Below are 15,384 nucleotides of genomic sequence, written 5' to 3' on the forward strand. Positions count from 1 at the left end.
CTATCGCAATCTGGTGGTATCCCGATGCCAAGTCAATCTTAGAGAACCATGAAGCTCCCTGTAACTGGTCCAACAACTCGTCGATACGTGGAAGCGGGTACTTATTCTTGATGGTCACTTTGTTCAAACCTCTGTAATATATACAAAGTCTGAAACTCCCATCTTTCTTCTTCACAAACAACACTGGTGCTCCCCACGGTGACGTACTTGGCCTGATAAACCCCTTATCAGATAGCTATTCCAATTGTTTCTTTAACTCTGCCATCTTAGTTGGTGCGAGACGGTATGCAGCTCGTGAAATTGGTGCTGCTCCTGGCTCTACTTCTATTGTAAGAACGTCCGCTCTAGCTGGTGGTGGCCCTTTTAAAGGCTCAAAGACATCCTCGTACTCGGCGACCACTTGTATATCATGCAGCTTATGCTGACCGTCCTCCTTAACCATCGAAATGGTTGCCAAAAATCCCTCTGCTCCACTTTCCAATAATTCTTTTGCACGCAACATGGAGACGATAGGAATTTCCCGGTGTGTCTGAATTCCCTCGCAAATGATCTTTCCTCCTTCTCTAGGGATATTAACTCTTGCCTTCGGACAATCCAAGACTACTCGATGTCGCGACAGCCAATCCATCCCAAGTATGACATCGTAGGAGCTCATCTCCATCTCTGTCAAATCTCAGAGCAACTCGACTCCTCCAAGTAGAACTGGTACATCGTGATGAATGCCAACTGCACCCAACTTCTCCGTGCCGGCAGTCTGGATCTGCTTAGCCTTCGGTTCAAAGACTCTCCGAAAAGACCAAGACTGGACTAAGCACGGACCCACAAAACTATGAGAGGCTCCAGTGTCGAATAAGGTATAAGCTGACTCTCCTCCAACTAAAACCGATCCTACACGAGATTTTTACTAACTACACATGACAACCACGAGCCAAAATACCCAAACACAAACAAGTATGGAAAAGACACATACCTGCTATCGGCTCAGCTCCATGAGGATCTCCAACCGCAAACACACGTGGAGCGATGGCTAGACGCTTCGGTGGTGGTGGAAGTGCCGCATTGCCCTTCCTCGGGCAATCTCTGATGAAGTGACCTGGCTGACCACAGCCAAAGCAAACATGTGCCGCTGCTGGTGCTGCTGGTGCTGCAATATGTCTGACTGGTGGCATATCCAATGTCCTAGCCCGACAAAACTTCGCAATGTGTCCAATCCTACCGCAAGTAAGACACCTCATACACTGCCCACTGTGACTGCGATGGCAACGAGGACATATCGGTAATCCCGACGGGTCCCCTGCTCTTCTTTGAGACTCTGGAGCTTTTCCAGACTTAACATGAACTGCTTTGGCGAGTTCCTGCTCCTCCGCCAAGCCTGTCTCCTGCTCGGCAGCTTTCTCCACCAAATCTCCCAACCGGTGGTAAGTGACTACGCGACACCTGTTACGAATCTCCACTCGCATCCCACTCAAAAACTTTCTAATCAAGTCTTCTTCTGAAATGCCCCCTCCTGCAAATCTGCGAAGTTGGTTGAACACAACCTCATACTCCCTGATAGACATCACTCCCTGGCTTACATGCTCGAACTCGCACTTCTTCTTATCCATCGCTTCCTTCGGAAAGTATTTCCTATCGAACTCTCGAATGAAATCAGCGAAGGTAAGTCTCTCTGGCCCAAAATGGCTCAATCGTATTCCCTCCCACCATATAAGAGCATCTCCACGAAGGTACTGCATAGTCAATCGGAGCGACAACTCTGGTGGACACTCAATAATCTCCAGTTTCCGCTGCAAGGCTAACTTCCAATCGTGTGCAGCTACAGCATCCACTGTCCCGCTAAAAAACTCCATCTCCATGTTTCTCATCTGACATGTCAGCCTGTAGAACCTCTCATTATAAACCGGGTAAACATGAGGTCGCGGTGGTGGTGGCGGTAGATCCTGAACACCATGAGCAAACTGCTGAACTGGACCCTGCTGCAGAGGAACCTGTGGAAGGGGAACCTGCTGAACGGGATCCTGATGATCATGCTGAGCTGGAATCTGCTGATCCTGTTGGACCTGAACCAGTGGAACTTGCTGAGCCTGAATTTGCGGTCCCTGCTGAACGGCAACCATCTGACGAGCAACCTCCTGAGCAGCTACTCGGGCGGCCTCCTGAGCGGCCTGCCTGGTTGCCTCCTGGGCAATCTGCTGAAGTGCCTCCTGAGCGGCCTGTCTAGCGGCATCCTGAACCATCTGTCTCAATGCATCCTGATCAACTGGTGGAGCCGCGGGTGGTGGAACTGCAGGCTGATCATGCTCATCCACATTGTCTCTAACGGCTCTGGCGGTCTAGGCACGTGTGGTTCTTCTCCTTGGCGGCATCTAAAAGGAAAGCGAAAAGTTAACTTACGCTGAGCTTTGGATACCAACATTTAAGGAGCAGTGATATCGAACGGAAAGGTGCTATTATTTTTATTTTCAAAATTCCCAAATCCCCGAAAATATTTTGAAATCGTTTAAAACTGTCAAAACCGAATAAAACCAGGTCTCCAAAAATCGCCATCCCGGGTCGGAGCCGGGACGGAACCCGCTCTGATACCAAATTGTGGCACCCGCCACTTTCGAAATATAATAAATTGATAAAAGCGGAAATAAAATAATAATACAACTCAAATAATAATAATCTTCATATAATATAAAAGTCAATATGGTACCAAAAGGCCTAAAAGCCCAACATCGATAACATCCGAAACATAAAATACGATATAAACCGAAAGTCTGAAATAGGAATAACATAAACGATAAAAGTCCAAAGGCCTAAAGGCCCGATAAAGATAAAAGCGGTAAAAGCGATAGAAGCCCAAAAGCCCAATAGCACCGGTCCGATAATCACTCCTGCTCGTCGGTCTCACCTAAAAGGGGGAAAGAATGAGGGGTGAGCGACAGGGGAATCGCTCAGCGAGGTATGGGATGCTACCCCGAAGTCCATGGACCCGGACATAGCACTCCGAATAAATATAATTTAATTCTAATGCATGTCAAACACCGTACCTAAAGTACTCAAGCAACAAACAATGGTCCTAGCGAGGTGCACACTCGCCGCCCACTAACAGGCCAAAACACTACCGAAAAGGTGCTCGGTTCATACACACACCGAAAAAGTGCTCGGTAACACACGCCCGTAGACGATATACCGACACTTCCAGTCTACAGCTCAACCGGTAGACTAAAGTTGGCTGTGACCTCCATACAATCCGGCATACAGAAGTCCGTCTCTGTATCCGTCTCCAAACAAAAACAATCCTAGCTAAGAATTTACATTAAGTGAAACAATCAATGTTGAATCCTCTAACCCCCTAGTTCCGGTTTATGCAAAGAATCCTAAAACCAAACAAGCAATGATAGACTCGATTTCACACAGACGGAACACATTAGAAATAAACTATATTTATTCGAGGTCCTAAGCCGTGTACGAGAAGTTCGGGAATAGACCCTCACCTTAGCAACAATAAGAGGTGGTATCTATGAACTCCAGCTGCTCAAATGGACTCCAAATCTGAAATCAGATCGAAATTTCGAGTCAGAACGCCTTTCGAACGGTTTAAAACGGGTATTTACGGGAAAGTCAACTCGCTGGTCAAAGACTAATTATTTAATTAATTAATTAATTAATAATTAATTAATTAATCCGGTTTTCCCTAACCGATTTCCAATTGATTTTAACCGACCGGTTTAACCTAACCGAATCGAAATCGATTTAAACTGGTCAAACCACCGGTTGACTGAGTCACCGAGTTGACTCACCGGGTTGACTCGGCCGAGTTGGCGAGTCGCCGGCGAGTCACCGGTGTCGGTCACCGGCGGCGACGGCGACGCGGCGGCTTACCGGAAAGTCAACGGCGGCGACGGCGGCGAGGCGGCGACGCGGCGGCAGCTTCCCGGCGGCGAACGGACGGTGGTCGGTCACGGCGGCTCAGGCGAACGTTGGTCGGAGACGGCGGCGAGTGGCCGGAATTCGCGGTGGCTCCGGCGGACGGCGGAGGCGTGTGTGTTTCATGCGCTAGCCGAGGCGAATCTTCGGGAGGCGCGTGCGGCTTCGTCCGGGCTCCGTTTGAGGCGTGGTTGGTGTCTACGGCTTCGTCTCGACGAGAGGAACACGATGATGTCCTTGGATGCACGAGATGATCAATGGTTAGGAAGTTATGGGTGAATTACTAAACGGAAACGAAAATGAACATAAGGCATGCGGTTTCCGGCGGTTACCTAGGGTGTTTATCGGTGGTGGCAAGCTGAACGTGATCACGGCACACGGTTGCTCCGGCGACGAGCTCCGGAGACTCTCTGACTATAAAATAATCACACTTCTTCTTAGCTCTCTCTCTCTAATTCTTTCTTTATTTTCTAAGTGTTTGTGAAATGGGAGAAAGTGGAGGTGGTGGGGTTTTAAAGGCATTACCTTCGGCCTTTGGAGTTGGGGTTGGGTCATTACAATGGAGTTCTATGTCCTCAAGCAAGGGTTGGAGCAGAAGTGGAGTAAGATGGTTTTGGTGCTTACATAGAGGTTTTCATGGAGCGACGGTGGTGAGAAGCAAAAGTGGAGGATCGGCACAGAAAATTCCCGGCGGCGAAGAGGCGAGGCATCCGTGACTGCCGTTTCGCATGTCGGACAAGTCTCATCAACGCGTGTCTTTGTTTTTCTTCAGCAAACGGCACGTGGAAGGACAGAAACCGATCTTTATTTGTGCTTAGTTTGAAGGACTTCTCTAGGGTTTTATGTTAATGGATCCTATTTGTAATGTCTCTCAAACCATGTAAAACAAGTCCTTTGGGCTTAGTGAAAATATGTGGCGAAAAAAGAAAAAAGAATCACAACTAATCTTATTATATAATTCTTGGTTATTCAAAGTTGCTAATTAACATGATCGCGACATGTGTCAATTAATTTATTAAAATTATGACATGTGTCAAAAATATGTTACAATTCTCTTTTATTAGGATTTAAAAAGATTTAGAAAAAAAAATTATTATTATATTTTTTGGACACTAGAAAAGGAAAATTATTACAAAAATATAGTTTATTATTCTTTTTAAGAGTTAAGAAAAGGAAAATTACTATTACATAGTATTTTACAATTATATTTGTATGGCTCTTTTTATAATATTTTAAAAATATTTGATAGTAAATTTAATTTTTAAAAATTCTATAAACAAAGAATAATTGTAAAAAGCTATTTGAAAGTACTTTTTTCTTTTTAAAATATTTTGTATATTTTTTATCTTTAAAGATACTAAAGAAAGATATTATAAGAGAAAATATTAATTTTTTAAAAAAAATTTATTAAGATTATGACATTTGTCAAAAATATGTTACAATTCTCTTTTATTAGGATTTAAAAAGATTTAGAAAAAGAAAATTATTATTATATTTTTTGGACACTAGAAAAGGAAAATTATTACAAAAATATAGTTTATTATTCTTTTTAGGAGTTAAGAAAAGAAAAATTACTATTACATAGTATTTTACAATTATATTTGTATGGCTCTTTTTATAATATTTTAAAAATATTTGATAGTAAATTTAATTTTTGAAAATTCTTTTAACAAAGAATAATTGTAAAAAGCTATTTGAAAATAATTTTTTCTTTTTAAAATATTTTGTATATTTTTCATCTTTAAAGATACTAAAGAAAGATATTATAAGAGAAAATATTAATTTTTAAAAAAAATGTTTAAATAAAAACGAATTATAAAATCCCCCTAGTACAAAACATTATTTTAAAAAAATCAAATGGAAAAACTAACTATAAAATAAATGATATTTTTTTTTTAAAACCTAAGTAAAAAAAATGTAAAAGTACTCTTATTATTTTCATATAAATAACTAACTTTCCTTTTTAACCGATAAATGTATGCTACAAAAATATATACCAAAATAAATATTATTTTCACATCTATATTTAGGTTTAATGTTCCTCATGTTATTTTCTCAAAAAGTAGTATTGACAATATAAATATTATCTCAGTATTTTCTTTTAATTTCTTTAAACAACTCAATTTTTTTATCATCATTATTACATCTTATGATGCTAACACAAGTTTTTTTTAATTATGATGTTTTTATCGTACATAAGTGTGTGTAAATCTGAGGAATATATGTTTGTATGTATAAGACACAATATATAATTAACTAAACATAATTTTTTATTGAAAATATATTAGTTGTATAAAAATCTTAAAAAACAAGAACAAATTATAGTTGAAATTTTCCCTTTTAAGAAAATTAAAAGTAACTTATTTCTTATAAATAACTAACTTTTCTTTTTAATAGATAATTTTGTGTTAAAAAATTATAAATCAAAAATAACTTCAAATATTTTACCCGATATGACTGTGACATTTGTACAAAAAAAACATTGTGTATGTATTAATAAAATTCTATCATTATGTGAAAATAATTTTTTTTCCTAAAATCCTAAATAAAAGAAATTTGAAAAATAACATTTTCCTCTTTTAATCTTAACCAAATAAGATTTTTTTTCCTTTTAAATCGTGACCAAATAGAATTGTAAAAGCAATTTTTACTTTTAAAATTTAATGATAAATATGATACTGAAAATATTTAATTAAAAATATTAGTGATATTGAGAAAACGATTTTTGAAAATAATATGATACTGAAAATATTTAATTAAAAATATTAGTGATATTGAGAAAACGATTTTTGAAAATAATATGATACTGAAAATATTTAATTAAAAATATTAGTGATATTGAGAAAACGAATTTGAAAATAACAACTTTTAAAAATAGTTAATATTTGCTGGAAATAATTATTTGATAGTATTTTTATTTTCTAAATCTTAGAAAAAAATATTTATAAAAGATTATGTAATTGAAATTTTCTTTTCTAACACCCTAAAACTGTAAAAAAATTTTTTGATAGTTCTTTTCCTTTAAAAAGAATATCATAAACAAAAGAGATTTGTATCATATTTTTTAATTCCTAACCATAAGAGAATTATAATAAGTTATTTGATAGTATAAAAAATTTGATGATGAACATGATACTAAAAATTATTTAATTAAAAATGAAGTGTAAAAATAGTATTGATATGAACCGTAAAAATTATAATTTAAAATTATTTAATAGTAACTAGAAATAATTATTTGATAGCAATAAGATTTTTCTGAAATTCTAAACAGAAGATAATTGTAAAAGTTTATATGATAATACTTTTCCTTTTCAATAATCCTAAACAAAAATATAAAAAAGTATTTGATAGTTTTTCTTTTTTTTAATTTTAAATAAAAACGAGATTTATAAAATATTTTTTTTTCTTTTTGAAAAAATCCTAACAAAAGTAAACATACCTACTTAATAGTATTAAAAAAAGAATTTGATGACAAATATGATGCTAAAGCTATTAAATTAACAAAAATCAAAACTTAGGATGTTGTCGTGATTGGTATTTATGTGTTTGGTTATACGAAAATCAAACACATGTTTGATATGCAGTAGTTTATAATTCATTTAAATTAAAATGTTATTATGAAAATATATCATTAATAAATAATGAATCAAGAAAATTATTTAACATCAGATAAGTTTAATAAAACATTAAATTAGTACATAAGAAAATGTATAATGTTGTCATTGCTTTTTCGACTTATTTAACTTCTAAATTCATTTTTATTTCATTATAATTATTATTTTGGGTTGGATCCGGTTTAAATTTTTACGTTTGGATGTTTTTTCTAGCTCTAACAAAACGAGTTCTTAACTATAAAATAAATTTCACATAACATATGCAAAACAATTTTTTAAAAATAATAAAATGAGTTTTTAATATTTTTTATTAAATTTAAATATCAAATAAAGCCCGTTGCAACGCACGGGCCCAAATCTAGTTCGAAAATAAGAAAACCCAACTAGGAACACATGCGCATGTCATCCAAACGTTTTGAAAAATCTGATTTGAATACGGACGTGTGATACAATCATTGAAAATCAACAAATGAGATGGGGTTTATTAGTTTAGGAACTGAGAGCAATATTATTAAAATTGGGTTCTTTTCTTAACTTTTAACTAAAAAAATTAAGAACCGGTTCTTAATTTTTTTAGTTAAAAGTTAAGAAACAGTTTTTTAAATTCCGCTAAGAACCCCGGTTAATCATGGTCATAGGTAAACGAAGATATTGCCAAACCGGAAATATATTTTACTCATATAGAGAAGGAGTGATCCACAAATTTCAGCTAAAGGAAGGACGCATGTGTAATTTTCTCACCAGACGAGAATACTTTCCTTTAAATTCCTCCCTTGGCCGAGCTCTCGCTTTCTCTTTCCAAATCAATGGATCCTTCAATTTTCAAACTCCTCGAAGAAGACGAGGTTAGGTTTCTACATACTCTTTCAGATTTGTTTGTATGGAGGAGCCTCGTCGTGATTTTAAAATTTGGGGCGAATTTGTGTGTGATTAGGATGAATCGATGCACTCGGGAGCTGATGTGGACGCGTTCCAGGCCGCTCTGAATCGAGATATTGAAGGCTCTACGAACCCTCCTGGTATGGCATCGATTTCAATATTGACCTTGTGAATTCTTGTTTATATTATTCAGATAGGTTATTATTATTACTACTCTTGGTATATGGTTCTGATTTACGATAAAGCAATACTTTAGGAGGTTCAGTTTTTAAGGGTTCAGTGGCCTCTCTATCTGCTCGAATTGATCAATGTTTGATACGACTTATTAGCCAGGGTAGATAGTAGGATGAATTGATCAACTACGCCTCTCTGCTGGGAACCCAAACAGTATAAATAGTTCTTCCCAACTAGAATTTAGCCTGAGTGGCGGAGTTCTTGTTTACCACTACACCAACATCTCGTTGGTTTTTTTGTTCTTGTTTTTTCCTTTCTCTTCATTAGATATTGTAATACAATTAGGATTTGAGCTATCTCAGTCCCTTTTCTGTAGGAAACACCCATTCTCCCAACCAACACTTCACAGCTACATGGAAGAATGATATAGGAGATGCCAGTATGAATCTCCAGACGCAGCACAGCCTTGACAGCACTCAGATGAAGGATCAACATGGATCGGCTTTAGACGGTCAACACCAACATGATTTAAAACGTGCAAATGAACCTCAAGACCTTCATCGACCAGGTCAGCATTGGGACAATCCTCCGCAGGTGCCCCAAACATCTGGGTTGCAGATTTCTGAAAAGAACCCTACTGGTAATGAACCTGAAAGACCGCATAATCAAGAGAGTGAATCTCAGTTTCTTAAACTGCAAAAGATGAGTAGTCAACAGGCTCGTGGAATGGAACAGCCTCCTGTTAATCCTCTGAACCGCAACCCTAAGCAAGTTCCTTTTGCTGCTTTGCTTCCTACCTTAATGGCCCAACTCGACAAAGACAGAGCGCTGCAGCTCCGTACCCTTTATTCCAGACTTAAGGTAAGTCTATTTATGAAATCCCCTGACATTCTGCTCCCTCAGATGTTGCCTTTTTATTGATTTCCTTCTGATACTTGTTTGCAGAAAAATGAAATCCCCAAAGAAGGGTTCACCCGACATATGAAGGATATTGTAGGCGATCAGATGCTTAGGCTAGCAGTTAGTAAACTACAGCAGGTACTACCATTTTGCCTATATTGTGTCATGTAGTGAAAACTAGTACTAGGCATTTAACTTAGGGTATTAGATTGCGACCGGATCCAGTTTATAGGAACATCTTTAGTTTATAATTTTCCAGATACTGTTTTGTTGTTTTTTTACAGTTAAGAGTTCAATGAATGCTCAACCTTTTCACAAAATCCTTAAGAAGATGGTTATACACTCATACTTGCATGGTCTGCATACCTTTTCACAGTGTGTTATCTTAGACGATTATAATAATTTCTTAGGGTATGCGCCTCGCTTGATTAGACGTATGGTTTTAGTGACTTGCGTTTGTTCCACATTGCATTTGTAATAGTTTTGGTGTTTTTCCCTTTTGCATTAGGATTAAGGTTTTCTCCTTTTAAGTTAGGGTTTACGATTGTTATCATTTGTAATGTATAAGGGTCTCTCTTAAATACTTTTTTTATTGGTAACTTGTGGTCGTTTTCAGGTGGGTTATAACCAGGGAAAAATGGGAATTCAAGCTCCTTCTACTGGTATTAATTATTCACTGATACATTCTTGCTTTTCTTTTCACGATCATCATAAAGCTTTATGCTTTCCGTAGATGTGTCTTATTAGTTCCGTGCAAAATCCAAAACCCTTACTGATTCAATCTGTTCAATCGCAGAAATTAATAATCAAAAGTCTCAGTCTGACCCTCGTGGAGTCGTCCACCTTAACCAACTATCTTCGTCAACAAGCAGTTCAGTTCCTGTGCAGGGGCTTACCAAACATCCGCCGCACCAAATGCAGCTTCCACCAAGCTCTTTTCCCATGTATACCAGCTCCGGTAATATTCACTCATTCAACACCAATGTTTCTGGTTCCCCATTGAGACCACACCTTCATGATCCCCATATGAGACATGTGGCGCATAACCAGACCATGGGATCATCTGGTCTTGGAGGACCGCCACAGTCTACGACAAACATGATGACTATGCCCAAGTTTGAGAGGCAAACTTCTGTCAATGATCCTAGTAGGGTTCAAGGTGGCGCTACATCGCACTTCCAAAACAGCTCATCACTGCCACCTGGTCAAGGATCATCAATGTCCAATGTGAAGCAGGAATCAGTTGATCAAAGTTTTGAACAGAAGAATGCAGCCTCAGGGGCTTCGAAGGAGGATTTAGAGAAGGACTCCTCTAGAAACATGGCGCATGCAAGCTCTGTTTCTCCTTCTTCCATCACAACTCAACTAGACGCTAGCACAGCAGTAAGAGCTATTTAATATATAAACTTGTCATTAAAAAGTCAGTTTCAGTTGATCTTTGTTTGCCTCTTCTTCTCTTTGAGCTTTTGGGGCAACCATGGTGCTTCTGTTGGCTTTTTATTTTCGAAAACCTTGGCATCGATTTTATTCCTCGTTTTCCCTTATTTTTTGGTAATTTCTACTATGGACAGTAATTGAGGAAAAAGTTTCAGTTTTGGAAAATATTTATCGTTGACCAATTTTTTTATGTCCACCAGATGAATTCTCGTGGTCCATTGGGTACGTCTCAAGCAGGAGTTAATGCTAGGATGCCACCCAAAAAGCCTTTTGTTGGTCAGAAGAAACCTCTTGAGACTTCATCGTCACCACCAAGGTAATTGAGCTCCTCTTGTTTAGAAAAAGTGAAATTATTTACACTTGGTTTCCTCACGTAAAACTATAATCATGGTTATTTTGACTTTGAATGGTTCAACTTGCAGCAAGAAGCAAAAACTGGTCCCGAATTCTATGGATCAAAGTATTGAACAGCTCAATGATGTCACTGCAGTCAGTGGTGTTAATCTCAGGGTGCGTTTGCTTTAGCTTCGGTTTAGAATAAAAATCTGTTTATGGAGTACTGAATAATATTTCTGGTTTAGGAAGAGGAAGAACAATTATTCTCTGGGGGAAAGGAGGATGGTCGTGTTTCTGAAGCATCTCGGAGAGTTGTGCACGAAGAGGAAGAAAAACTAATTTTGCAGAAAATTCCTCTGCAGAAAAAGCTGGCTGAAATTAGTTGCGATACTTTCCGTATCTGCTTTCGGTTTATGAATACTTGGAGAAACTTATATATATATATATATATATATGTGTGTGTTTTTCTTCTGTGGCAGTGGCAAAAGTCGGCTTAAAGCAGATAAGCAATGATGTTGAACGGTGCTTGTCTTTGGTGAGATGTCAACTTTTTGTGCATTGTTTTGCACATAATGCCTATTTTCTTTTTCTTTTCTCATGCATTTGCGCTCTCAGTGTGTGGAAGAAAGGATGCGAGGACTATTATCTCATATAATTCGGTTGTCCAAGCAGGTTAGTCTAACTGTCTCTTACTTGCTGCCTCTACATTTTTGTATCTGACGTTCTACAAGTGTTTCTGCAGCGAGTTGATACTGAGAAATCTAGACACCGGACTGTTATCACGTCAGATGTTCGGCAGCAAATCAACGAAATGAATCAGAAGGTGAAAGAGGAATGGGAGAAGAAACAGGCTGAAGCAGAAAAGCTTAAGAAACCGAGTGAGGTATATTCTGTGCTCATCATCTATCTTCTTAATTTTTTACTAAAGCATACAGACATTGCAAAGTTTGTTTGTATTATTTTCTCAATGATGCAGAGTGAAGAAGGTGATGGTGGAGTTGATAGTGAGAAGGAGAAAGAAGATAACCGTTCAAAGGGTTTGAAGGTAAGGGAGAAATTAAAAACACATTTTTGGAGGCAGTTTGACTGTAACTTTGCAATTTCTGGTTTTAATTTGTGAAGGGAAATAAAGAGGACGACGACAAAATGAGAACGACAGCTGCAAACGTTGCTGCTCGTGCTGCTGTGGGAGGAGATGATACGTTTTTAAAATGGCAATTAATGGCAGAAGCACGTCAGAAATCTGTATCTGAATCTGGTAAAGATGGGACTCAGAAAGCTACTTCAAGTGGAGGAAGAACCTCCAAGGACAAGCAAGACAGTGGGCGACGGTTTACTGGAGTTGGTGAGCTTTTTTCCCTTTTAATAGGTTTTATATTTACTTCACGGTTTTGTTCCATATAATAAGCTCTGGATTCTTGTTTTCAGGTGGTCGAAGATTAGGGAAGAACCAAGGTTCGTCGCTTCAACCAAAAGTGGTGAGGACAATCTCGGCGAAGGATGTGGTTGCTGTCCTGGAAAGAGAGCCTCAGATGTCTAAATCTATTCTAATGTATCGATTACTTCAATAGGAAGCTTCATTATCACAGAATTGTTATATTTACTTCAATAGGAAAGCTTCATTATCACAGAATCGTTATATTTATAAGCTTCTGATGATAATTTAATCGTCAAGACACCAAAGTTAGTTATTTGCATAAAAATGTGTTCGATGGATTCATTGTTTTTCATGGAACATATGACATGACCAAACATATTAAACGCAAACATAGAGTGACAAGACACGCCCTAAAGACTCGCCACATAATAACCCTTAGTAGGTGCATGTATCCAGAAAAACATTATAGAGTGATAAACTTAAATTCCAAGGTAGTGAAAATAAAGTATTAGCCCAACATACAAGCTAAGCCACAATACCAACAAGCTCAATATGGTGATATAAGGGTTCTTTTGCAAGTAATCTAGTAGTATAATATGATTGTACTGTGATGAACATGTGATGCCTATCTTCATAATCGACACCGTCATTCTCGCGGGCTTAAGTGTCACTAGGCTTTTACTTGTGCTTTAAGTTTTGTTTTCCTTTTATTAATAGGATTAGACAAATGCTTTTTAGAGTAGCTTAAAAAGCAAGCTTTATACAAGGTAAGCTGCATCTTATTCATAATAGGGACAGAGTCCCGCACAAACGCGGAGTTGTTTAGTTTGATATTTCTCTTTACCGTTTGTTTCGACAATTAGATCGGATGTCAACTATTTTACTAACTTTACTCATTATTCCATACTATGAATCGTATCTTTTTAAACTAAGAGATAATGTTAGACCGTAATGAATTAAGTTTAAAATAAATGCATAGTTTTAAATGGGCTTGGGGTTATGAAATCGGGCCCTGTTCCTTTTATCGGTGGTGGAAAAAATTGAATAGCTGTTTATCTTTGACCAAAAGAAAAAAAATAGATGTTTCTCTTTTTCGAGCTTTTAGTTTCAATTTAGTTGAGAGAGAAGAGAAGCAGAGATGATATATGCAATCATATTTAATAAAAACCACACATGTCTTTCCTATAATAAAGCTCATGGTTATTGTTTGTGCAGTGTATTCATATAGACCATGATAATGTGAAGACAGTTCAAGTTCAAACCTAGGAGATGTTATAAAATACGCGGTCAAATTTTGCGGTAAACCAGAATTTATGGGAGAGTGAAAGAAGCACACACACAAAATTGTTAACGGAGTTCAGCCAATGTTGCCTACGTTTCCGGACCTGCTACAGATCTTTTATTATCAACCAGGGAAATTTTACAAGCTCACAACTCACACCCCGATCCCAAATATACTCAAGAAATTACTCGTAATTTCTTAAAGAAGATTTTTTGTGAATTTTTTTTTTTTCTTCTTCTTCTTCTTCTCTTCTCTCGTTCTCTCTCTGTTTTCTTGTTTTGGGATGCCTTTCTTCTTCACCCCAGCTCTCCTTTTATAAGCATGAAGAAGGTGTTTGGTGAGCTCACAATCTTTGACAAAACCAACGTCAACAATTTCAGCTCACCGTCCATGCCGTCACCGTCCATGGCGACCAACACGTAAAACATGTTTTAACAGGAGACACCTTAATACTAAACGGACATAGCCCACCTTATGTGCAGCTTGCCGCATGATTATGCAAATAAAAAGAAATAACTAATTCTTCATTTTAAGAATCATTTGGTGCCCAAAGTGGAGCGATGTTAGCTCAAGTTCAAGAATGAAGTGGAGTAGAACACAGGAACTTGAAAATCCCACCAATAAAAATCTCCATACCTAAGTCCCTCATGAGTCTTCCAATATAACAGCTGTCTTGGTGCCGGCATCCCCGCTTAAATAAGTCACGACTTCAGAGATGAAGTGGTGTTAACGTACCTTTTTTTGAAGGTAGTTGAGGGACTCGTACATAAGTTGATTACGCACCAATGAATCAAAATTATATTCACTCATTCATCTCTATAACACTATATCATGATCTATAACCATAGTTTTAATGATAAAAAAAAATCTTTTTAAATCACTTACAATAGTTAGGCATATATTTATATCTGAACAAACTCAAACATTTTACCGAGATGTGTGCGTGTGTATGTGCCCATAAGGAAGATATACATACATACTTTTCTGGAGCAAATATGTTTAACAGAAATGTCCAGTCTGGAGTTGCCTTGCGCAATTGATTCTAAATCTTTTCCCACATAATGCCGGCAATGAATCCATATCATCATCACTTTTGTTAATCCCCAATGTTAAGTAAGAAAATTATAACATATTTATACATTTTCATTACTAAAATGTATCAGTACCTTTGGTTCCTCTCCCAAAGATTAACCCTAGCCTTAAAGCCTGCTATATTCCATTGACATGTTCGTTTGTTTATACACAATTAATTCTCAGTTTATAAGCCAGTTTTGTATTAAGATATTGTACATAAATATATGTTTGACAGAGCTTTGGAGACATTAAACATATATTGTGGGAATATGGAGCCTTTACCTGATTCATCTCGTAGCGTTTTAGAAACATGGAAAACAGCACTTTACCTGATTCATCTTGTTCATGTAAACATAAGCCTTTTTTCAATGGAGATCATCTATAAAAGTAACAAAGCA

General features: G+C 37.3%; 1 protein-coding gene across 2 annotated transcripts; it reads left to right on the forward strand.

Moving 5' to 3' along the window:
* The first annotated feature begins 8,186 nt into the window (after positions 1–8,186).
* On the forward strand, positions 8,187–12,935 carry LOC106371586 (transcription initiation factor TFIID subunit 4b). 2 transcript variants are annotated; one of them, XM_013811667.3, is made up of 15 exons: positions 8,187–8,371; positions 8,461–8,545; positions 8,956–9,440; positions 9,525–9,617; positions 10,096–10,141; positions 10,276–10,862; positions 11,117–11,232; positions 11,339–11,426; positions 11,498–11,633; positions 11,732–11,787; positions 11,868–11,924; positions 11,995–12,135; positions 12,229–12,297; positions 12,375–12,597; positions 12,681–12,935. In XM_013811667.3, exons 1-15 carry the CDS (start codon positions 8,333–8,335, stop codon positions 12,821–12,823), a joined length of 2,364 nt encoding a protein of 787 aa, XP_013667121.1. In that variant the 5' UTR covers positions 8,187–8,332; the 3' UTR covers positions 12,824–12,935. The 2 variants fall into 2 exon arrangements, with proteins under 2 accessions (XP_013667121.1, XP_013667122.1); XM_013811668.3 differs by lacking the exon at positions 8,187–8,371 and having other exon boundaries at positions 8,942–9,440.
* Positions 12,936–15,384: the final 2,449 nt, after the last annotated feature.

Source organism: Brassica napus, chromosome C2 (assembly GCF_020379485.1).
Source record: "Brassica napus cultivar Da-Ae chromosome C2, Da-Ae, whole genome shotgun sequence".
Classification (NCBI taxonomy): domain Eukaryota; kingdom Viridiplantae; phylum Streptophyta; class Magnoliopsida; order Brassicales; family Brassicaceae; genus Brassica; species Brassica napus.